Below are 23,260 nucleotides of genomic sequence, written 5' to 3'. Positions count from 1 at the left end.
TCCAAACCCAATTATAAACCAGAATCCCTAAAGAGCATGAGCTCTTCGCATCCAACTACAAGGATTTAGTAACACATGGAAGGCCTCTGGAAAAAATACATCAAGAATGTATTGTTCTATATGTTTGGGCACAGTGAGGTACAGGTTTAACCCACATTACTGGGATGTTTAAGCTAAGAAATGTCCTAGATCTGCCAGTAGTGGAAGAGAGAGGAAGAACTGGAGAGAGAGATGGGCTGACTCAATTTCTTTTTCCACGGGAGAAGCTGGAAGTAACTCTGTCCTCCTGGGAATATTAGTTAAAGGTACAAAGAGAGAAGGATCAAAATGGGGAGATTCACTTCACAGAAGCCCTCTGTGGTGTCTGCACAAATAAGATGCACAAGGAGCATCTTTCATGATCTTGATGTAAAAAGAAGCTGAGCTGCTTAATAGGAAAACCAGTGCTGGGCTGAGCAATTCTGCAATGCTCTGTGGGATAAAGGGAGAGCACCACTATCTATAGAGTCCCAGTTCATCGCAAGGGAGTTGGATTGGACATCATATTAATTCAGAAGGTATTCAGTTAGGGGGGAAAAAAAAAGACATACAGAACAGGAATCCTTTTCCCAAAAGCCCTCCTCCAGATTATTTTGAAATTAAAGTGTACTCACGTTACAAATTTGTTCTTCAGCATTTGTTCCAACCTGCCCTTGTTCAAAACAAGAAAAACAAAACGGTAAAGCTACTCCTAAGGGTTCACAGGTCCAGAGTAAAGAAAGAAAAGTTCTCCCCCACCTCCCTCCAAGATCCCATTTGTAGATCTGTGTTGTGCTCTAAACATATGTCAAAATCTACTTCAAGTCACTCAGTACTAAAAAGGAGCCTAACTTTTGAGCTGAGGATTCAGATGTCACAAGCTGGTATGACAGCTACAGCTGTACCACAAATGCCAACACCAACAGAAAGCTTTGAGTTCTCTCTGTGTTGATCTGAAAAATAACTTAAGCTCAGGCCAGTTCCATGGCTTTTCACAATTTATTAACAGTAGAACACAGTAAAAAGAAAATCAAGCCTCCCTATTGTCAAGAGCCTCCCAAATGCAGCTCTTTCCTGTCACATTTATTACCTTCTGTGCAGGAGCTACGTATTTATGAAAAAGCTCAACATCACGAGGGCATCTGGAGAACACAGTGCTTGTTGCTGTCTTGAAAAGATCTTCCATAACCTAACAGAGAAAACAGAAGTGCATGGAAAATTAACACTGCTTAGACGTCCCAGACTATAAATAAAACACAGTACACATCAACCAAAGGGTACAAAAGGAGCTTCTGTGCTTTTGCATGGTCAGACTGCATGAGAGAGTACCAGCTTGCTAATGCTGCTAATTAGCAGGCTTGCTCACCGGTTGAAGTGGATTAGAACCTGCTTTTCTGCTACAGGTTTCGGGTCTCAGTGTCTGCTGATGGCCTTAGCATCTTCAGACAAGTATTTCCAGTGGAAAAAAAACCACACACCTCAAATATTCAAGGAGCAGCCCAGGTCAACCACAAATGAACACAATACAACCGTCTGTGGTAACTGGTCTCAGATAAATCACTAGTGAGATGCCTTTCCTGTAATGAGCAACTCTGTCCTTCTGCTTTACTGTCACAACAGACAGAACTAAAGGAGAAGAGAATAAATCCACACTGTGTAGAGCCAGACTATTCAACCAATTCCAGTTAGAGACCCTGCACAGTAACTCAAAGAGAACACACTTAGTGATGAGCACTGAGTTAAAGCTGAGGACACATCAATACAGAGATGCCTGAGAAACAAAAAAGAGACCTTCTTTAATTCCCCTAAACTACTGTGGATTAGCTAAACAACACTGGCATCCTGTTTGGATATACTTACCCATTAAAAAGGGCTTAACCTATGCAGAAATTAAATGAAATAAATGCCATTTTGCTTCTCAACAAAAAAAGCTCCCACACTGTCTGTCAGTGCATTTCGCTGCTGTAAGACTCATTTTCATGCTTGGTTAAGCAGAGCAGTCTATCCAGAACACTTGCTGTCATGCTGGCCAGTAGGAGTTCCCATAACTACTTGTAGCCCCCATGCCTGCGCAAAGCAGGGATACCTGTGGAGAACTGACACTCCCAACTCTTCTTCAGAATCACTTTCCTTATTCTCATCTGTGTAAGCAATGCAGCAATGCAGCTGGGCTGCATTTCATCAGCCTGGGTTAAGACCAAGGATTTTGTTGCAACAAAAAGCACTTTGGAAAGCCCTGGCACATCTCTGTGTTTTCTGTAAGCATAACAACTTGTTTCATTAACTGCAGAGCTGACAAAGGCAAAAAAACCACCAATGATATCTAGATCAACAGTGGGCTCTCAACACTGCTAAGCCCAGGGGAGGCACACTGTGAAAAGATGAACCTTACTGTCAGCAAGTCTGAGGAAGAAGCAAGTCGCTGCCCCATAAGGAACCTGATACAGGGCAAGAGGAACTAAACTCAAGAAGAAGAAGCCTGGCTACTGATATAGCTAAGATTAGCTTTTTAAGCATCTTGTTCAGACTCTCATGTTTGATCACCCATTCTATACTGCTTAAAACACAGACTGATGAACAGTCTCTGCACCCCACCTGCCAAGAGAACCTTGTATAACAGCCCATCTTCACTCCTTCAGAGCCTTCATAGTCCTGCATCAATCAGAGCCCCATGCTAAAAAAGGAAGATCCAAATTAAGGCACAGCATTATCATATGCAGATAAACAATTTTACCCCTACTAGTACTCAAAACGCAGAGGAAATGAAAAGCCAGCATTCCTGCTGCTGAGTGGCAAATAACCAAACAGGCAGCTTTGAACTTTCTTCAAAGTAGCTAGAAAAAGCCTTATGCAAATGAAATCAGAGAACTTCTTGGCAATTCATCTGGTTTCACCGAGGCAGAGACGAAGGGAATTTTACATTAAGCTTCCTCTTTCTAGAAAATGAAAGTATCATCTGTTTTTAGAAAAGCATCTTGTTTAATTAGTGCTTTTTTTCCCTCGCTCTGCGATAAAGTAACAATTAGGTTCCCACAGCATTCGACATAAGCAGCTTCCTCTTGTGGAAAGAAAAAAAAAGATGTGGGAGGTATGGGAAAAACAATATGAGAAATATTTCCAGGTTTGAGTGTGAGGTTTTATCCTGGCAAAGAAGACAGACACGTGGGTCACACATTGGCTTTCTTGCCACTCTTATTTATGCCAAATGTGTACCAGGCATGAACAGTGAACAGAAAAAATAAAGGTAAAAAAAAAAAAAAGCTCTCCTACTCAGAAGTTATGGCTTTAAGTAGATAATATAATGAAGGACTTGAAAGCAGGATGTATGAAAAGGGAGTGGAGAACCATAGCCACTGGCTTGCTAGTTGAGGGAGCACATGAGCTGGAGCGATAGATCAAGTGATTGTATGTGAATATGTCCTGAAAGAAGCATGTTTGATAGGAGGCTTTTACATGCAAAACACCAGAGGACTCACAGGTGGCCATCTGTCTTAGAGGTGGGACTCTAGATTTCAAAAGCTTGTTAGTTTGCTTGTTTCATAAGGAAAACATAGGAAATATGCTGGTAGAAGTGTAAGCGAGGTAAATTTTTTCCTTTCTCCCACCTCTCCCCACTTATCCTCTTAATTCTCACCTTTCAAAGAAGTTCAGCAGCATCAGTCCTGACCTGTCCTGGTGCTGTTGTGGAACTTAACAACCATCTCTCTGATTCTATTAGGTCGTGCAACCATATACAATAACTACCAGTAGGATTTTTGCTTCCACATTTACCCAGGCCATGAGTACTGATGCAACGCAGGTGACAGTGAATGTACATACCAAACATTTATCAACCTGATCATTATCTGTTGCCCTCATGCTTGCTCTCACACACACCACTTGCATGTACATATACACACATACACAGAGCAGACTCACAGCTGATCTTGTTGTGAAGACTCTTCTTCTCATCTATACTATGAACAGCTCCAGAGCTAAATTTCTACAGGCTGAAGATCACTCTTCCTTGTCACCTGGTGAAGAAAAAGCTGTTGGACCACTGCTTCCCTGGTCATAGAACTTAATCAGTAACTGCTGATGGAATCCAGGAAACAGAAAAAGGTTCAGCTATGACAGCTGGATGCCACTTTAGAAAGGAAAACTATAACCCTGTAGATACACCCTCCAATGGGTGCCCCAAATCAGTGCTGCTATTGATTTCATTTTGTGCCTGAATTCCTTTCTATCAAAGGGAAATAACAATGCTCCATGTCACTGGGCTACAGCAATGAATGTTTTGACCAAGTATATAACCAGAGAAAGATGATATTTCTGCACCCAGAACAGAGCTCAAATACTGTGTTAAATTATATCTTCCATCTTATGCAGTGAGAGACAGTGGTTCTAAGATCCAATTTTATTAAGAATATCATTATGCACAGACTTTCCAAAGTGTCCTCAAAAAATAATATTCCTTCTGGCATTTCCTATCTTTACAGCCCAAATAATGTTATTTTAGCATGGCTTTGTATGCATGTTTGACACAATTCAATGATGGTGGCATCACGTGAACTCTTTGAGGCTCCCTTCAAAATTCACTGTTGGGACCCTTCAAAATTCACTTCACTGTTAAGTCAGCTGGAACGAAAAACAGAAACCTACAGACATGATGAACACAGCATTGAAGAGAATGGGAAAAGATGGTAGCAGGCATCCCAGAGCACAGATAAGAATGGAGATCTTGGATTTCCCATTTGGGAACTGGAAGAAAGATTATTCTGGTAAGATCAGATGTTTCAATACAAGCTGGACCTCTCCCACCTTCTAACTTGGCCCTCTCTAACTCACTTTGGAGAAGGAGTGCCTTGGGGCAGTTTGACTCAACCTCTTGACTAGACTCTCTTGGGAGGAGGCCTCAAAGGTCTCTCCATAGAAACACTTGCATACACCCTGTACACTAAATTGTAATAGTACCACCCAACCACTCAGCGTGGCACCAAACACTGAGCACAGTGGGACTTTCCACAAGAAGTATTGTGAAACCAGTGCTACAAGAGTTTAGCTTCTTTGGAGCACTAAAACACATCTTGGCACAAAACAGAAATTTCAGACTGTGTGATCAAGGCACTTGAGACTTCATAAGAACTGGGTTGCTAATTTAGGAATAACCGAGCACTGCTCTGTGCAATTACAGTGGGGAGAAAAGGCCCTTTGCTCCCAAGTACATGTGCCTTTGTTATTAAATATTGTTCTTCCTTTTATTTGGTAAAGAGAGCTGCTTTTCTTTTGGAGCAAAGATCTCAAGCCTCATCAGAGAATGGTAAACATGCTAATCTTTGTAGTGAGGCTTTTCTGTACCTTTTAATGGTGTATAAGCAAATACTTGAAGATGTCCCTGAAGAAGCTGAGCATTCCCAGCACACTAACTTACTGAAGTTAGAGGTATTCATTCCAAATCTTGAATGCCAACTTCAAAAATAACTTTTAAACAATCCAGCTATTTATCTAAGGATAAAGCTCAGATGCTAACTCTTGTCAATAGCCCCCAGGGCTTTCAATTGAGCATTCTGCACCAAATGAAGACCTTGCAGATGATGACAAACTGCCCAGTGGGATAACACTGAATTTAGGTCATTAACGTAGGGAAAAAGAAACTTAACTTAGGCTTTAGAGCATCTGTCTTTTCTTTTTTGTTTGTTTTAGTGTGGGTGTTTTTTTTTCTTAAAGAGATTGCCCAATGATCTAAAAATAAACAAAACAGGAACTCCACTTCTGCAAGTGAGAACTTCACTAAAGTAAGCACATGTTGCAATGCAGACTTGTTATGGGGAATGCAAAACCATTACTGCTAGGAGAATTTCTGGGGTAAGAAAGGATGATTCTCATAGTCTTTGGGGCAAGAGTAAAAGGAAAGCACAAGCTGAGACTTCCTAAGATGTTTAGCAGCAATGAAAAACAAGCCAAGGGAGGAATTCTTTCTTTTCCTACAAAGCGAAGATCCTACAAGTTCCAGGACTGTTCTCAAATCTAATTATCTGAAGCCTACAAACTGGCCATATATGCTTCAGAAGACAAGGAATTAGATTTCTCACTGCAACAGTATATGTTCATGCTGTGTTCAAAGGCTTAAACGCCACCTTGCAGAAGAATTGCTTATTGTATGGCAGAATCTGTTAAGGTTTCAATCAGCACCTTATTACCTAGAGAAACTGAAAGGTTGAGGGAACAGGGCTTGTTTAGCTTGGAGAAGAGAAGGTTCTGGGGAAACCTCATTGTGGCCTTCCAGTACTTGAAGGGAGTGCATGAACATGAGGAGATATGACTGTTCACAAGTGAGGACAGAACAAGAGGGAATGGATTTAAACTGAGACAGGGGAGACTTAAGTTAGAGATTAGGAGGAAGTTTTTCAACCAGGGGTTGGTGATACACTGGTACAGGTTGCCCAAGGAGGCTGTGGATGCCCCATCCCTGGAAGCATTCAAGGCCAGGCTGATGTGGCTCTGGGCAGCCTGGTCTGGTGGCTGGCGACCCTGTACACAGCAGGGGGTTGAAACTAGATGAGCATTGTGGTCCTTTTCAACCCAGGCCATTCTATGATTCTAAGAAAGGTGGAAACAGACATGTATGTTATGCTCTAAGAGTATGATAAGGCATTAGGAAGAAAAAAATGCACAGGAAAAGAAAGATTGGGTTCTTATTAATGGAGAAAAGAGATTCCCAGTGGGTCAGTGTGCACAGCCCAGTGCTATTCTGACATACAAGACAAAGCAGCAGCACAGTTCTGTACAGGACAGGACAAACCCACAGAATGGCTTGGGTTGGAAGGACTCTTAATGAACACCCTGTTCCAATCTCTTGCTGTCAGGACAGCTGGTACTTTCTAAATCAGGCTGTCCTTTAGCACCTCCTAGGGATGGGGCACCCACAGCAAACCGGGCAGCCTGTGCCAGGGCATCACCACTCTCTGTGTAAAGACTTATCCTCCTGACATCTAACCTAAATCTCTCCTCTTTAGTTTAAAACCATTCCCCTTTGTCACTATCAGACCATTTAAAAAGTCAGACTCCCTGCTTTTAATGAGTTCCCTTAAAGTACTGGATGTCCACAACAAAGTCTTCCTGGAGCCTTCTTTTCTCCAGACTGCAATACAGTTTTGCTGTTAGGCCAGACTGACTCTGAAGACTGCATATGATTCAGGCTGAATAAAACATCACTTGGATGTTATTTCATGCATATATAACCAGGATCTCAAGCTTTTTTTAGAATATCATTTTTAATATTATATTATTAAGGATATTTTCTCAACAGCCTTCCAAGAAGCTCACCTGCTATATGAGGGCATGTGCCAATATTTGCTGACAAGTCCTACTGAGTACAAAATGGCTCATATGCTGAAAGTAGTAAGATGTATTAGCATCCATCATATGATTAAGAGATCTAACCTGGAATATATAAAGCTAGCTGACTGTAGGGATTTCAGTCTTCACTAAAGTCTTGGTGAGTAGTGTATGTCAGCTGCTGTTGTTTCCACTTTTAATTTCAATGTAGTTTTCGAGGAACTCTTTTCAAAGAGAATAACAAGGGGCCCACTGTGTAAATACAGCTGAGATTCACTGGAGAGATGCAAAAGGCTTTGAAGAGGAGAGTGCCACTTTCCTTAGCACCAGTCACATGCATTTATCCATCTTCTGGCTGTATGCAGCCTCCCATTCAGAGCAGATTTCTGCTTTTCCCTCTGTTCTTTCTTCTATCTTCCCTTCCCAATCCCCTTGTTGGCCCCACCTCTGCTGACCAAACCCTGAACCTTGGGATGTGCCTGTGCAACCCTTCCTCACCTCATGCATGGAGAGAGAAGCTGTGACCTCAGGATGGTGGCAATAAGCACAGCTGAGGGAGGAGCGGGGAGTTTGGACACTGGTTTCCCATAAGCAATTGGAGGTGCCCACCTGCATGATGTCTTGGAGGCTTTCAGTAAAGGACAGCTCAGCCTCCACCATGTAGAACTCTGCCAGGTGCCGGCGACTCTGTGAGTTCTCAGCTCGAAATGTGGGGCCAAAGGTGAACACACGGGTAAAGGCCCTGAAAGGCAAGAACCAAACAGGTCAGGCCCAGCAAACAAGCATAGGAAAATCCCATCTACAAGCTCATTTTTCTTGCAGGATCTAGAAATACTCATGTTTCCGTTTTACCTTTGACCAGCTTAATGATGCTAATGTGTACACTGCAGCTACATTCCTTCAGTGTGGTGGGAAGAGGGGGGATTCACAGCCCTCCATGACTAAGTGAGGTTAAACAAAACCTGTGCAGTTTTCACTGAACAACATTTACACCCATGGTCCATTCTGCAGTATCAGGTGAAGGGAGAAGCACCAGCCATGCTCCCCTCATCCATACCTCTTCACATCAATCTGTCTGCAAGGTCTGACATCTCTAGGTACGACGACATCCCAAAGCATAGCAGAGAAGAGAGGGTCCTGCTGCTGATGTTATAGGACTAATGTTAGCACTGCGAGGGTGCTGGTGAAGCCCAGCAGGATGAACATATGGTGTACAGCTCGCAGTCTCCTCTAGTGGCAAGATCTAGGTTCATCCCTGAAAGGGCCTTTGAGAGAATGGATTGAGCTCCTTTCAATCAGCTGAGAATGGTTCAGCTAAACATGGTTCCTACAGAACACACCTTACGCTGAAGTAACCAATGCATTTCCTATTATGAAGTCTTTCCTCCAGCAACATTTTGGGAAGCCCTCTAGCCTCCCCTCTAGTCATGTTGAGCTGATTACAAAGGACACAAAGGCCTTTTTGATGATCCCTTCCTAAAAATTCTTTGTAACAAAGAGCAACACTCCTTTCAAATCTCACTTCAACTGTGGGGAAACTGCACTCCAAGGAATGTTTTTATATTGCAGGCTACAAGAAAGCAGACTCCTGGACATCTTCAGCTTCCCAATCAGACCCCATGGCAGTTGTCTTTTCTGCCACACCACAGGGGAGGCAAACCATGAATGGGGAAGAGACAGAGATGTTTCAGAAGAAAACATGAACTGGGCAGCAGATCCCTTCAGTACATGCCAAACTTGTCATTATTTTTAAGAGTTGACAATGTTTAGGGGAAAAAGGACATAATCAGTAGAGATCAGGCACAGTTTAATGCCCATGAAAGGACCTAACTGCAGGGGTTGGCATTTGACTTGTATCTTCTGCAAGCTTTCTGCTCAAAAAGGATGTTTACTAGGGATTGTGCACAGGTTAAACTGAAATTTAAACAAAAAATGTTACTAAAATGCTATGCTTTTCCTTTACCCTTTAAGAAGGCATCTGTGTGGCAAACAAAGGTGCACTCATGTTTTGGTTCACTCATCTGTTCCTTCATATCACACAACACATAAAGGTTATGATCAAAAGCAGCAGCACTTTCTTCTTCCTTGAGCTGTTAGCTGCCTACACACTAGAAAACAGTTCCTGGTCAAGATTTCAAGTACATAACCTGCCTGTAAACTTATTCTCCCCACTGGCTGTGCTTTCCCCATTCAAACAAATACAGTTTGTCTGCTTTCAGAACCCTCAGCTCCCACTCCTGGGTTCTGCCATACATGACCACAACACTTCTGATGCTAGCACCAGATTTTGCAGCAAAGCCTTTTATCCAGGATCCCTTTCAGCATGCCTATTTTCCCCATGCTTGATAGAACATTACTGTGAACTTAAGCCCTGCCTTGATCATCCTCCTTCAAACTGCCCTTTGCTGAAGCATCTATAAAACCTTCAGTGATGTCTGAATAAGTGATATTCCAACACCATTGCTCACTGCACTGGTCAGTATTACCTCATCGGTTCTTTGTGCTCTCCCATCTGGAGCCATCTGTTGTCTCAGGTTCTAGAGAAATGCATGTTCTCCCTCACACCACCTCTTTTCTTTTTCCCCTCTCCATGTTCCTACAGCACCTGGGACAACAAAGTCTTGGATCCAAAGCTTAAAAGTCTCAACTGCTATAGCAATACAAACAACAAACACGAAACAATGACTCACTCGGCCAAAATAGTTTAACGCTTAAGCCTGAACTGGTCAAAAACTGTTACTTGCTATGGAGCTTCACAGGACACAGAGCTTGGCCTGCAGTGGGAAACACAAGCTAGACACACATTTCTCAAGGTACAAAGCACTGACATGTAACTTAGCACAGGACACTGTAGCAGATTACAGACTCCAGCAATACAGACTACTATGAGTACTCTGAACTGTCCTTATTTCTTACTCCATAGCAGCCCAAACGTGATGTCTAGTTATTTATCTTCCAAGGGTCTTGCTGACTGCAAGCCATCTGAAAAAATAACAACTACTGCTCCAAGATGTCATGTGTGGTCAAACACTCCACAGCCACAGATGGATTTTGCACTGCTAGAATAAAGCCTCTCTGTGTCAGACATCTGGGGGAGGATGAGCGCAGAACAGCTCCCCCAGGAACTGATGTTCAGCCTCTTCTCAGCTCCTGCCACCCTGCTGGGACCAATCTCCTCCAACACACACACAGAGCAGCACCTACATGGATAAAAAACACAGCCCTGAAGCTTCATGGACTATTCAAGGTGCTCAACAACAGCAACAATAAGGATATAAGACATTACATAGATGCAGGCTATACAAATTTGACCTTTAATTGTTCTTCAGCTGCTATTACAAAACGTGTCTGCAGTATCACACCAAGCATGTATAAGTACATTAGAAAACTGACACTAGAGCTGGTTCTGCTTCAGTCTTATGGTACCAAGGGCACTTTGTTCTGTATGCATTCAACACCTAACTCAATGGAGCCTCAGTCCAGGACTGTGCCTCCCAAGCCAATAATTAATCATTTACATTCCCCAGCCTCTGCAAGATTTCCTCCAGCATTCAAAAATAGCTTGAAAACACTGGCTCAGCATCCAAAACACACCTAGGCCAAAAAAAAAGAACACCACAACAATCTGTCGAACCCTTTGCTTTACCTAGTAAAGGCAGAGCAGTATAACATCTGGAATTCCCGCTGTCCTTTCATCTGCTACGAAAGCACAGAAGAGAGTCTTTGAAATGAGTCCCTTTGCAGCCAACCTCACCCAGAGCTCCAGATCAGAGCTCTCTGGTCAGCAAGTCCAAGTGCATTTATGCAGTTTCCAGATGCTGCTGGCTGGGGTTGAAACCAGAAGGTAGCACAGAGCTGCTTAATTAATCGCTCCCCTTCTGGGACAGCATATTCTCTACCCAGTTTCCTGGGCTAATCTGAGAATTTAAGTAGGAGGCCAAGAGAATATCCACCATGTTCCCCAGGAATATCCAGGGCTCCATCCTGCAGAAAGCTGAGCTTGCAACCCCAGTCCAGCAAAGGGCTCAGGTACCTCTATGTTGCAGGCTGACAGGAGTCCTTCTGAAAGCAGAAATCAGCACATGGACGCATTGCCGGAGCACTGCCCTCCTCTGCACTGAAAGACACTTATGGGAGGCTGTGTTTGTGATCGCCACCTGTAAAATACCCAGGAAGGGAGAAACTTCTTCCTTCTGCAAGCCTATGTATTACCAAAATGCTCTACAGAAGGAGTCTCCCCTCCCATGCAAAGAACTTTACGGTATGCAGAATGAAAACTCATTTGATTCAAGCTAGTTGACAATTCATTAGTAAGGCAGTGATAGAAATCAATGGAGAAGTATAAAGTATCTGTGCCCAAAGCTGCTTGAAATCATCCTTTTAATTAAACTCGCACAATGTTTGTAGGCCTGAGTATCTCTGCCTTCCTGGCAATTTTTACACTGCAGTTCAAATATAATTAATTGTGCTGATGGTTCCCAAGCCAGGAATGGATTGAGCTTCTTCTCCTGAGCCAGGACTTCATGCTGTTTCTGAGGTAATAAAGACTTATTTGTGCTGTCGAACCAAGGGGATCTAACTCTGAGCAAGGCAATTAATCAAAAAGATGCAATTCCTGCACAGTCAGCTTACAGCCTATGTCAAGGTCACACCACACACTAGTGACACAGCTGGAGACAGAAGATGGTTGTTGTGACTCAGGGCTAAGCACTAAACCACACCAGCATGCAGCTATTTATTTCTTCAGTGCCCTCATTCTCACCCCAAAATACTACAGGTGCCTGCTTAACCCAAAATACAGCAATTACTCCAAAGAGGTTTGTGGTCAGGAGTTCAGATGTAGGGTGATTTGCGCCAGTTCTTATCATTGGCCACAGTGAATGACCCTTCTTCTTGTTTGAAGAGGAGCTGGAGACACTGAGCTCCTAAAGATGCTGGGGAAGTACAAGTGCTCAGCAGGTTGAAGAATCTGTGGTTCCAGGACAGTGTTTTACATCGTTGATCTGAGTGGACTATGTTAAAGAGAAACCACAGACACAAGTATGTGTTTTTTAACCTCTATGTAAAACTAATATTCCCATTACTGTTGTTTGGTGGTTTGGATTTTGTGCAGTCAAAATGTTCACAGTTTTGCTGGAAAGTCAGCAGAGGAGAAATGCATTTTATCCAGAAAAAGATGCTGAAAAAGGAGTTTTAAAGGATTCCTCGCAAAATGTGCCACTTCCACCTGCCTATGATGAAAAGCTGCATCTTGACAGGGGCTTTTACAGCAGCCTGTGAAGCTCAGGCCTGGGCAGCAGAGCTGAGGTGCTGAGCTCTACGTTTCCAATTCATGCTGTGACAAGATGGGACTGTACTTCCTTCTGTAGGCAGTCAAAAATAAACACGCACATTAAGAAAAAATTATATTGTCTAAGTTCCCAGACAGGGATTGGGAAGTGCCAGACTTCCACCCCAGCCAGCCAGCAGCAACACAGCAGTTTCCCTTGCTGTGACTTCCAAAGGGCAGAGTCCTACCAGAAGCTTCTCCCCAGCCACGTCATCTGCTTTGGCTTCAGCAGCAAGGCTCCTCTTCAGGCCACCCATCTCTGCTTGACAAAGATCCAGGCACAAATGAATGAACAACAACGTGATCCATACTCCCCAACTATCTGATACAGCACCCCACACTTTCCATATATGAAGCCTCACTGCACACCTAGGCTTCCTATTGTTAGTTTACAGGTGGCAGGATAACAGGGGTAAACTGAGACACAAAGCAGTTAACTTGGAGCCATACAACCTCCTCCACTCCAGGATCAAAGATCCCATCAGTTTGGGCTCTCTGCCCCTTTATGAGTCTCTTTAGTACTTTATTCTCTTGTTTTGTTTGAGTTTGGTTATTATTATTTCTAATTTAAGTCAATAAAGCAACCAATTAGCAACGATAACTTAAGATGGGCTGATGAAAGCCACCAAAGCAGTCCAGCATTTATTCAAATGGTTTTCCATGCCCTAGATAAAAGAGACCCTCCACAAAGAAGTGATACAAAACGTATCACGCATTTAAATGAAACAAGGTCCAAAGGTCTCTTTCAAAATGTATTCATCCCAGTGACTCCAACTCTAAGTAATAAAAATACATCACAACCATGGGAAAAAAAAAAAAAAGAAAGCAACTGTGATAAATCCTTTTTCTTTCAGAGTGGAAAAATCACATGTTGTCTATAAACTGCATTTTAATAACTTTAAAGAGGACTTATTTTTGTCAGCTTTTTCTCAGCTGGACACTGGCTCTCCCAGCTCCACAAATATGAATGACAGCCAGAAACCACATTGGTGGGTGCATCACTGCATAAAGAATAGCATAGCTGGAGCCCCACTTGAAAGTTTGGGTGAGGCTATTTAAAATCTGCAAGGCCTCAAGATCTACAGTGATAAGTAAATAATTGTTTTAAATATAGGTTTTAAAAGTTTAATGCAACAAAGTTCAGTCGACTATGAAATATCCATCTCCATATATTCTGCTTCAGTGCAATGACTGCAAACCTTTGAAGAAATTCAGTGTGCACACTACTGTTGGATTTGTGGACTGACCTTAAGGAAAGCTGAGAGAGCAAAAGGAGATGGAGCTGTCTGCCTTAATGCCTAATACTAGAGCCATTTCCTTGGGCGTAAAATCCTCCCTGGGAAGCAGATGCTGCTGGAACACAGGGCACATTCAGGATACTAGCAAAAATCTCTTCTCCAAAAGAGCAGTAATGCACTGGGACAGGCTGTACAAAGAAGTGGTGGAGTCACCATCCCTGGAGGTGTTCAGGAACCAAGATGTGGCACTGAGGGACATGGTTCAGTGGGCATAGAGGTGATGGGCTGATGGTTGGACTAGATTATCATAGAATCACCCAGGTTGGAAAAGATCTCCAAGATCACGCAGTCCAACCATCCACTTATCACCAGTATTTTCCCCACTAAACTACATCCCACATCTAAATGTTTCCTGAAACACCTCTAAGGATGATAACCCCACCACCTCCCTGGGCCATTCCAGCACCTGACCACTCCTTCAGAGAAGAAATTTTTCCTAACATCCAACGTGAACCTCCCCTGGTGCAAGCTGAGGCTGTTCCCTCTTGTCCTACTGCTAGTTAGGCAGGAGAAGAGGCAGACCTCCATCTCACCACATCCTCATTTCAGGCAGTTGTAGAGAGACAAATCTGGATGTTTGGATCTGCTGACTCGGATCCTGAAGCATCTACCAGTGCTTTCAACAGGGGTGATAAGATGTTCAGAGGGCAAAGGATTCAGGAGAGGTACAGAATAGGTTACCTTAGCTTAGCTAGGAGGACCTGGAATTTTGGATGATGATGCTTTTCACCAGATCAATGCAAAACCTGTTCTGATGCTACCTGCACATTTTTTACAGCCGCACAAGGAAGTAAAGAGCACAGTCCAAGACATTGCTGGGACTACACTCAGCCCTACATGCGTGGATAGCTACAGCCATCTGTCAGCACATTCCCTTTGCTTCCTCTCCCAAAAATGTGGAGATGCAGAAAGGACCAAGGGGGTATCTTTGTAAAGCCCTTATCAGCCATGCAGCCCTAGGCACTCTATAGTACTTTTGCACTGGGCTTCCCAGTGATACAAAGTCATTAACAGTCACTGCAGCAGTCATGTAGCAGACTGAAGCATGCAGTAATTGATTAAAACCAGAGATGTCACAGTTGCTTTTTATAGCTCAAATTAAGTGGCAGCTTAATTAATGGAAGTTAGCGTGCTAATTATAAGAGTCTGTGTTGTGAGTCAGACTCAACTGTTGCACAAGAAATGTCAGAGATTTTTTTTAAGGGATCCAATATAAATAATTACACTTCTATTTGTTAATTTTTAGCAACAGGAATGCTATACAACTGGACATCATTCTCGCAGCTGCATCTGAAAGTATTTCAAATAATACAATGTAGAGCAAATATTTGCTTGAGGTCAATGCAATTTTTTTCCGTAATTATCAAGTCATTTTGGAATCAAATTTTAAGGCTGCATTTGCCAAACTGCCAAAAGAAAAGCCACTTTTATAGGAGTAAGGCTGCATCTTTTTGCAGCTCTGCAATATCTTCTCGAACATCAATCCAAACAGACAGCTCTCTCTCACCGCTGCTATGAAAAGCAGTGAAATGGTGACATTTTTCAAATGAAATCAGTGCAATCTTCTGAAACCAACAGGAAATTCACGCTTTTAGCTCTCTGCAAACTCAGGTAGACACAGCTAACGTGGTCTGAATGACTGAGATTTTCTTTTAGAGTCTCTCTTAAACCAGAAAAGCCAGTTGCAGGATTGCAGATAAAATCTGGAATTAGAAAGAAACCAATAAAATGCACAATCACTTAGAAACCACGAGGATGTGCGTAAGGAGATGAGAGCAAGATTAATTATGTTTCAACTAAACCAAGTTTGATAATGAGATGCTAACAGGCAGATGTCAGTGCAAAAGGCCAAGAATGTGGTTTAGGCAGAAAAATACAACTACTAGGGAGAGATGCTGAACTGAAATTGAACTAGAGGTGGCTCATTTAGATGGTTTTGTGCATGAGATCAGCAAAGAGAAAAATGGGAACAAAGTCAAGAATAAACTTAGAATGACAGAACAATTCAAGCCGGTAGGGATCTCAAGAGGTCACTAGTCCAACCCCCTGCTTAAAGCAGGGTCAGCAAGAAGATCAGACCAAGGTTATCCGGCCTTCCTCCAGCTCTGTCTTGGAAAATCCCTGAGGATGCAAACTGCACAACCTCCCTCAGTAATCTTTTCTGATGCTTGACTGATCTCTTCACGACCTTTTTTCCCTATAACCATTCAGAAGTTCTCACTGCAACTTATGCCCATTTTCTCCTGTCCTTCTGTCACACATTACTGCAAAGATTCTATGATTGTCTGCTTGATAACCTCTTTGCAGGTGTCAGTAGGCTCCTAGAAGTTTGCACCTAAGCCTTCTGCTCATTTGTAGGGAAACAAAAGATAAACAGGAGATGAGAAACCTACTGAGGGACTGAAGAGAGAAGAAACAGATTGAGGGAGAGCGAGAAAGGAGAAAACTTAATCTGAGATTTAGGAAGGGGGTGGCCTCCAGAGCTATCCAGAAGAGCAACTCCAATGAAACTAACGATGCAAAAGGCAGAACAGACAGTGCCTGATACAGAATGAGAGGTCAGGACAACCAGAGCAAAACAATGATGTAAGCTATTAGCAACAAGGCTGGAAAGAAAGGAGCAGGTAGATCTTGTGGGAAGTTCAGATGAGTGAAAGGAGAAATAAATGAGTAAATACAACCAGTGAGCTGTGCTTTTTGGCAACAGTTTGTTTTGGCTGCCTGCAGCGTGCCTCTGAATCATCAGCTCTCACAGACCCTCCAGCCTAGTTCCAATACCCCAAAGGGCCTTTATGCTTACAGGAGGTTGAGGAAATACCACAAGGACCAGTGACTTCACAGCAAACCAGTGACATTTTAAACCAGTTATTGGGACACACACAGTCCTGCAAACCTCTAGCCACAGTGTTTACTGACTCATCTAGGATTTAAAAGGCTACAGAGATGTGTTACTGAATAAAGACTTTTTGGAGACCTCAGTCAGCCTCTAGATTTATAGCAGCTGACAATGATTCAGACACGCTGAGCAGTCAACCTAGATGCCGTCACTGCAAATGAAATGAGAAGTTGTGCCAACTAGGCCATTCTTGTCACGCCGAGAGACAAGACGAACTCCTCTGACCTTGCCTTCAAGTATAACAAGTATACACAGCTTAGTAGATGGTCAATAAATACAAGAATTCCTTTTTTCTCCTTATTCTTTCAGAGGAAAAGGTTCAAAACTCCCAAGTCATAACTGCTAAACTGAGCTCTACTTCTGTCATCAGAAATAGCACCATAAAACAGAGCCCAGGGCTCTGGACAACACACAGACATCATGTCCTAACAGTGACACCCCACAGACTACAAATGAACTCTCAGCAAGGACAGCAGAAGGCTTGGGTCCAGACACATCTGGTAAGTCTTCCCATATGGCCCCTGCCCAGACTTTTCCAACCACAGCTTGCAGCCTGCTTATGAGCTCTGAAAAGCTAAAAGTGAGATCCAAGCAGACATGACTGTCTGCCCAGTTGACTTTCTGATCCCTAGAACACCCCATGGAAAAATTCCTCTCATACCTGTCTTGCACCACCCCTGGTTTCTAATGGGTTTGTGTAGGATCTGCCTCTGCACTCCCATTTCCCACAGCACGTCAGAGCAGGAAACAGGCCAAGACTGGATGAGGAAGGGTCTGCCTCCCAAATATTTCTACCTTGGACTCCTCCCACAAATTCTCATGCACCAGTTGTTCCTGAAAATGGTACGACTGAAGCAAGTCAACACTTGTTTAAGCAAAAGGGAATTACTGAAGAATAGTTCATTTTCTTGGCTATAAGTGAAAGAAAGGGTAAATTTCATTGGATCAAATCTAAAATGCACGATTCTTCACCGTTATCACTGCTTTGTTTACTAGGAGAGCAAGAGTACTTCCATTTTGACCAAGGGACTCTCACATTTTCATGCTTTGAAAGCATCATGAGAACAAGTTTGCCTGCCAAGCAGATTTCGTTACTACTGTTCACTTAATTATTTGATTGTGTAAGAATCCTATTCACAGACTGATAGCTGACTTTCTTCACACAAGAAACCAGAAATAAAAACCTTCTCAGTATCTGAAGGGTTTCACAGAGTTAAGATAGCTCACATCTCAGTTCCACAGCAAAACATCACATGTTTCTGCATCTAGAAGCTTGATCTATTTTTGAAGGCTGAAAGGATACAACAGCACTTGAGTTCTAGGTCTCAAAAACTCCCCATGTTTAAATAAAATAAGAAGAGTGGGTTCACCGAGCAGCTATGCCCCATTACGAATAAACACCACTTATCTACATTTAGACAGCACTGGATCCATTTAAATGCCTGTAAGAACAGCATGTTACTGTCAAACAAGAACACGAAGCTGTAATACAGCGTACTGCATTCAGAAGAGTATTGATTTTTTTTTGCCCATCCTTACAGAGCAAGGTGCACCTGAATGACAGCAATGGAAAAAATAGTTAGCAGGCAGGACCTGCACCTGCCCAACTGAGCCTTCTGCTCAATCCCAGGGCAGGCTGCATACTATTTAAAGGGAATAGACTGATGTACGAGGGTGAGATTGTATTTCAAGTTAATCATTACAATCTATACTTTTTCTTTCTTTGCACTTATCTGATTTGTGGAATTACGTCTTTCAATAAAGGTCACAAGGCATGAAAGCCAATTAAGTCTAACACGTATGAGTGGGTGTCATCCCATCTTCTTTCAGGGATGCAAAACTCTACAGTTAAACAAACCTCATTATCTTGTCTCAGATAATGGCTGAGATGACGCATCAGCCTTTGGCTGCCAAGTGACCTGTGTGCTTCTGTCACAGCAGCCAGGGCACCACATGAGAGCAAGTCAAAAACATCCTGTCCATTGAGAACCTCTGGCTTGAGTATTTTAGCAGATCCCAACTGTCTAGGTGGTCTGAGATACAGCCTGACAGACAGAATAAACAAGGCAGAATACAGATTTCTGAAGAAACTGCTATTTTTATTTGCAGGCAAAACCTGAATGACTTCACTGCAGCTATTTACTTACCAGCAGTCAACTACACTCCACAACACTGATTAAACGGAAAGCAGCTAAACATTTATTATATGGTTCTCAACACTGGAAATGAGACATGGACAACAACTTACATTATGATTATCAGAAATATTCATTGGAGTCTCCATGAAAAGGCAGGTTGTTCAACTTCTAGCCACGTTTCCTAAAGCTAGGGTTTTATTCCCCTTGTTTTCAGGAGACCTGCACCTAATTAGTTACCTAACAGTTACTAATCACTTCCAAAGTAGCTCTGTTTCCCCTGTGAGTGCATGTCAAACCCCCTTGGCAACGCAGAAGAAGACACAGACCTACCTGATCTGTGATAGGCTTTACCAGCAATTCAGCTGGCTGACAGCAACTTGGCTGAAGAACCACATGTGAGAATAACTCACATTGTAAGCATTCAGAGAACTTTGCTTTCAAATAAGGGATGGTTCTGACTCCATGTGCTTGATAAACTAACTTAATTTACTGGGAAAACTTGGTGTAGATGAGCATAACATTCCCTAATCAAAGGGAAAAGTGGCTCTGACAGATTATGTTTAACATACTACAACTACAACTTGTTGAGGAATATGATTTAGCTGGGAAGTATTGGTAATGGTTGGACTAAATGATCTTCTAGGTCTTTTCCAACCTTGATAATTCTGTGATTCTGTGATGATAACAAACCTCTTGTCATTCCTGTAAGGATTATGTCTGCATCCAGCATTCCCAATCCACACCAGATTCCTAGCAACTAAAGCTAATTCACAGACCAGAATCAAAAGGAGCTCAGCTTTCACCTACATACACTGACTGACCTTCACATCATCATCTGGGCACCGCTGCTCATTTTCTTTCTGGTGCACGTTGCAGATATATAACATGTAACAATGGGGGACAACTGCCAAATGAAAAGATATCACAGATCAAAACAAAAACGTGTAATTTTACTCACCCTGCCATCACTTCTAAATGGAGCTGGCCAGAAACTGTAAGGAAGGTGGGCACATTAAAGAAGTGGTTCTTTTCTGCAGATTCCTTTGCCTCGTGTGATGTCTGCAAATCAAAAATCCACACATTAGGCTATCAGTGTTTGAATAAAGATCACAGCCCCCCACTTCTTTTTCTTCCTCCTAAGAACTTACATCAGAGTCCACCCAAACACCTCTGAGAAGGAATCCAACAGTCATACACAATGTCACCCATCTTTGCTCAGACAACTAAAAGGCTCTATAAACAATTCAAACAAAAGGCAGGAAAACAAAAATAACCCATGTGAGACTTCTGTTTGTAGGTGTTTGAAGCACCTAATGTGGCTGCATAGTACCAAGTCATACACTAAGCTGGAAACAAGACAGTTCCCCACTTCCACTTTCAGCGATTTAAGAGGATATGAGTTGTAGGTATCACAGCTTACAGAACAAGTGACCTGTTGCACATTCCACCTGCATCACTATGAAAGCTCAGATATGTCAACACAGAGGAAAAACAAACAGTTCTTTCAGATATGGCTCAAAACAATGGGGATTATAAGTTAGATACAGGACAATTAGTTTTTTCAGTTCAGCTGCAGAGATGTAACTCACTAAGATGACACAACTTCACAGGGTCTGACCACCAGCCCAAAACTTCTCCGTGGCAGTGGTGAGTTCATACCAACTAAAAGAATTTATGACTCTTCCCTTCTCGCCTCTTGCCTTTGCACGTTGGATATACACGTCTGGAGCTCTGAATTTTACTAAAAGTAAACAACTATGTAATGTATGTGTTTAAATTTGCATGAGTCAAAGCAGAAATGGCATTGTAGAAAAGAAGATGATAAAATGTAAAATAAAGTGTCAGGAAGGACATATGTACCATTTAAAAAGCAAGACTGAGAATACAGGTGGTGGAAGATCAGATTTTCTAGGATAGTCTCTGGGTTTGAGCTCCAAGGCAGAGTAAAACATACAGTAGCTAAAGGTTCTGTCCATATAGGAACTTGGGAGAAGGTAGAGAAATGACATACCATGTCTCCAGGAAATAAAAACACACAGAATGAAAATCCCACTGGATCATCTGTTGAGCACCTCCCCTACAAAGACAGGCTGAGGGAACTGAGTTTGTTCAGCATGGAGAAGAGAAGGCTGCAGAGTGACCTCACTGCAGCCTTTCAGTACCTAAAGAGAACCTACAGACAGGAGGGGAGTCAGATCTTTGAAAGGGTAGATAACAGCTGGACAAGGGGAAATGGTTTTAATGTCTTAAAGGAGGGAAGATTTAGGTTGGATGTCAGGGGGAAGTTCTTTACTGTGAGAGGAGTGAGGTGCTGGAACAGCTGCCTAGAGAGGCTGTGGATGCCCCGTTCATCCCTGGAGGTGTTTAAGGCCAGGTTGGATGGGGCCTGGGCAGCCTGGTCTGGTATTGAAAGTGGAGTTTGATGGCACTGCCTGTGACAGGGGTTTGGAGCTTGATGATGCTTGAGGACCCTTCCAACCCAAGCCATTCTATGATTCTATGAGGGACAACTCGCTCATCAATATTCAAAAGAGTGAAACCAATGTATCAACTTTGTCTCTGAAATTAAAAATGCATTTTTCATTCTTTCCTACCAAGAAGGAATAGCGAAAGGGAAGAATCTCTACTATTAGGAAGGTCAATAGCATTGCTTTCAAAACTCAATTTCAAGCCATTTGAAAAAGCAGATGGGTATTTTCCATGCTGTGTACACTATCTTTTAATAACTCTTACAATCAGTGCTATTTCTTGTTCATAGACAGGCGTTATTTTTTTCCTCACTGTTAAAACAAAAACAAACAGCAAAAACGGAATGGAATATCCTCTTAAGGCTCCATTGCTTTTCAGTCTTCAGAAAAGAATAACTACAACAACCTGGAGTTGAAAACATCACAGTAGAGATATCATATAGGCACTGAAAAATGTTTCATTTCAGCTTCTTCCTATTAGTTCTGGTCACCAAATATTTAAGCATAAAACAAGAACTACATGCTATGGAAAAATTAGCAAGTTCAGCAGTTATGAAAGAAGTCTGAAATAAATTCCATTCATGTGAGGCATATTTTCAGGTTTTAATTTCCAGGTGCAGAAGAGAAATTGAAAGACCTCTGCTATGATACCTTCACAAATCACTTAAGAATAATGCTTCGCTATTTCCCTGCTGAAAACCAAGCTTGCCCAAAGACAGCAATAAGCCCTTGGAGCAAAGAAAGATACAGGTGTACTAATAATAGATGATACTGTAGCGAGTCCAGCAAAGGTGATGAAGGAACTGGTGCATCTTTCAGGTGAGGAGAGATAGGGAACTGTGACTGCTCAGCCTGGAGAATAGGAAGGTCAGGGGGAGCTCATCATTGTCCACAAATACTAGAAAGGATAGTGCAAAGAAGACAGTGCCAAGCCCCCTTGTCACTAGTGCCCAACCACAAGAGAAGATAAATTCAACCTGTCTGTGCCTGAGCAGCAGGAGTTGAATTGGATGATGTCTAGAGGTAACAATTCTGTCATTTTATTTATATATATATTTTTTAAACAAAAACATTAAGATAAATGAGATCACATCAGCATCTTCTGTACCTCAACATCAACCCTAAGCTTCAGAGGAGTCAAAGGTTAGGAAAATGAAAGAAAGGTTTGATTGATCTACATTCACTTCAAAACAACTACTTCCTTCTGAGATAAATCTGAAATGCTTTTCAAGGAGTAGATCCTAGAATTTAAGCTAAGTGCTACCAGCTCAACAAAGCACACCACTGCCTCTAGCCACCCTTGCTTTGTCATGGGGAGGTTGCTCAGCTCAGGCTTGTTTGCCAGCCTTTGATATTCTACAACCTGCCATTTTCCTCAATGAGTTGGAAGGTGTTGCTTTTTGTTCTTAAAAAGCTTTGCTGCTCATCATAAAGATAAAAAAAAAACAAAACACAAAAAGAAAGAGTCTGTCAAAGGCCTCAGATCATAGAGCAGTTTTATCTCTTCACATCATCACACTAAAGAAAAGAGCAAGCCTGCCTTGATACACAAAGATCAATGGAAGTAGGACAATTTGTTGCTGCAACCCCAGGACAGCTTCCTTTGTTTCGTAGGTTTTGTAGTTCTAAAAAAGAAAACAAGGATGCAAGAGCAGGCCTCTATTGTTTTCTTCAAATATATCCAGTGTAATTATTCAAAAACAATATGGATATTAATAAACACACAAGCATCCACATACCACAGTTCCAGAGCCATGGCCAGAGAACTAGAGAGAAGAGCGATGTACCACCCCCAG

General features: G+C 42.4%; 1 protein-coding gene across 3 annotated transcripts in view; it reads right to left on the bottom strand.

Annotated features, from left to right (window-relative positions):
- Positions 1 to 23,260, bottom strand: part of NARS2 (asparaginyl-tRNA synthetase 2, mitochondrial) — a 49,743-nt gene that overhangs the window by 11,726 nt on the left and 14,757 nt on the right. For all 3 annotated transcript variants that reach the window (XM_015852449.2, XM_015852450.2, XM_015852448.2), the window contains exons 6-9: positions 19,955 to 20,055; positions 7,945 to 8,077; positions 1,109 to 1,207; positions 654 to 691 (exon numbers count right to left, since the gene is read on the bottom strand). In XM_015852449.2, the coding sequence (XP_015707935.1) occupies positions 654 to 691; positions 1,109 to 1,207; positions 7,945 to 8,077; positions 19,955 to 20,055 (371 nt within the window). The remainder of the gene's footprint in view (positions 1 to 653; positions 692 to 1,108; positions 1,208 to 7,944; positions 8,078 to 19,954; positions 20,056 to 23,260) is intronic.

The sequence above is a fragment of the Coturnix japonica genome, chromosome 1 (genome assembly GCF_001577835.2).
Source record: "Coturnix japonica isolate 7356 chromosome 1, Coturnix japonica 2.1, whole genome shotgun sequence".
Taxonomy (NCBI): domain Eukaryota; kingdom Metazoa; phylum Chordata; class Aves; order Galliformes; family Phasianidae; genus Coturnix; species Coturnix japonica.
The sequence above is the reverse complement of the archived record's forward strand: the minus strand, read 5'-3'. Positions and strand labels throughout refer to the sequence as shown.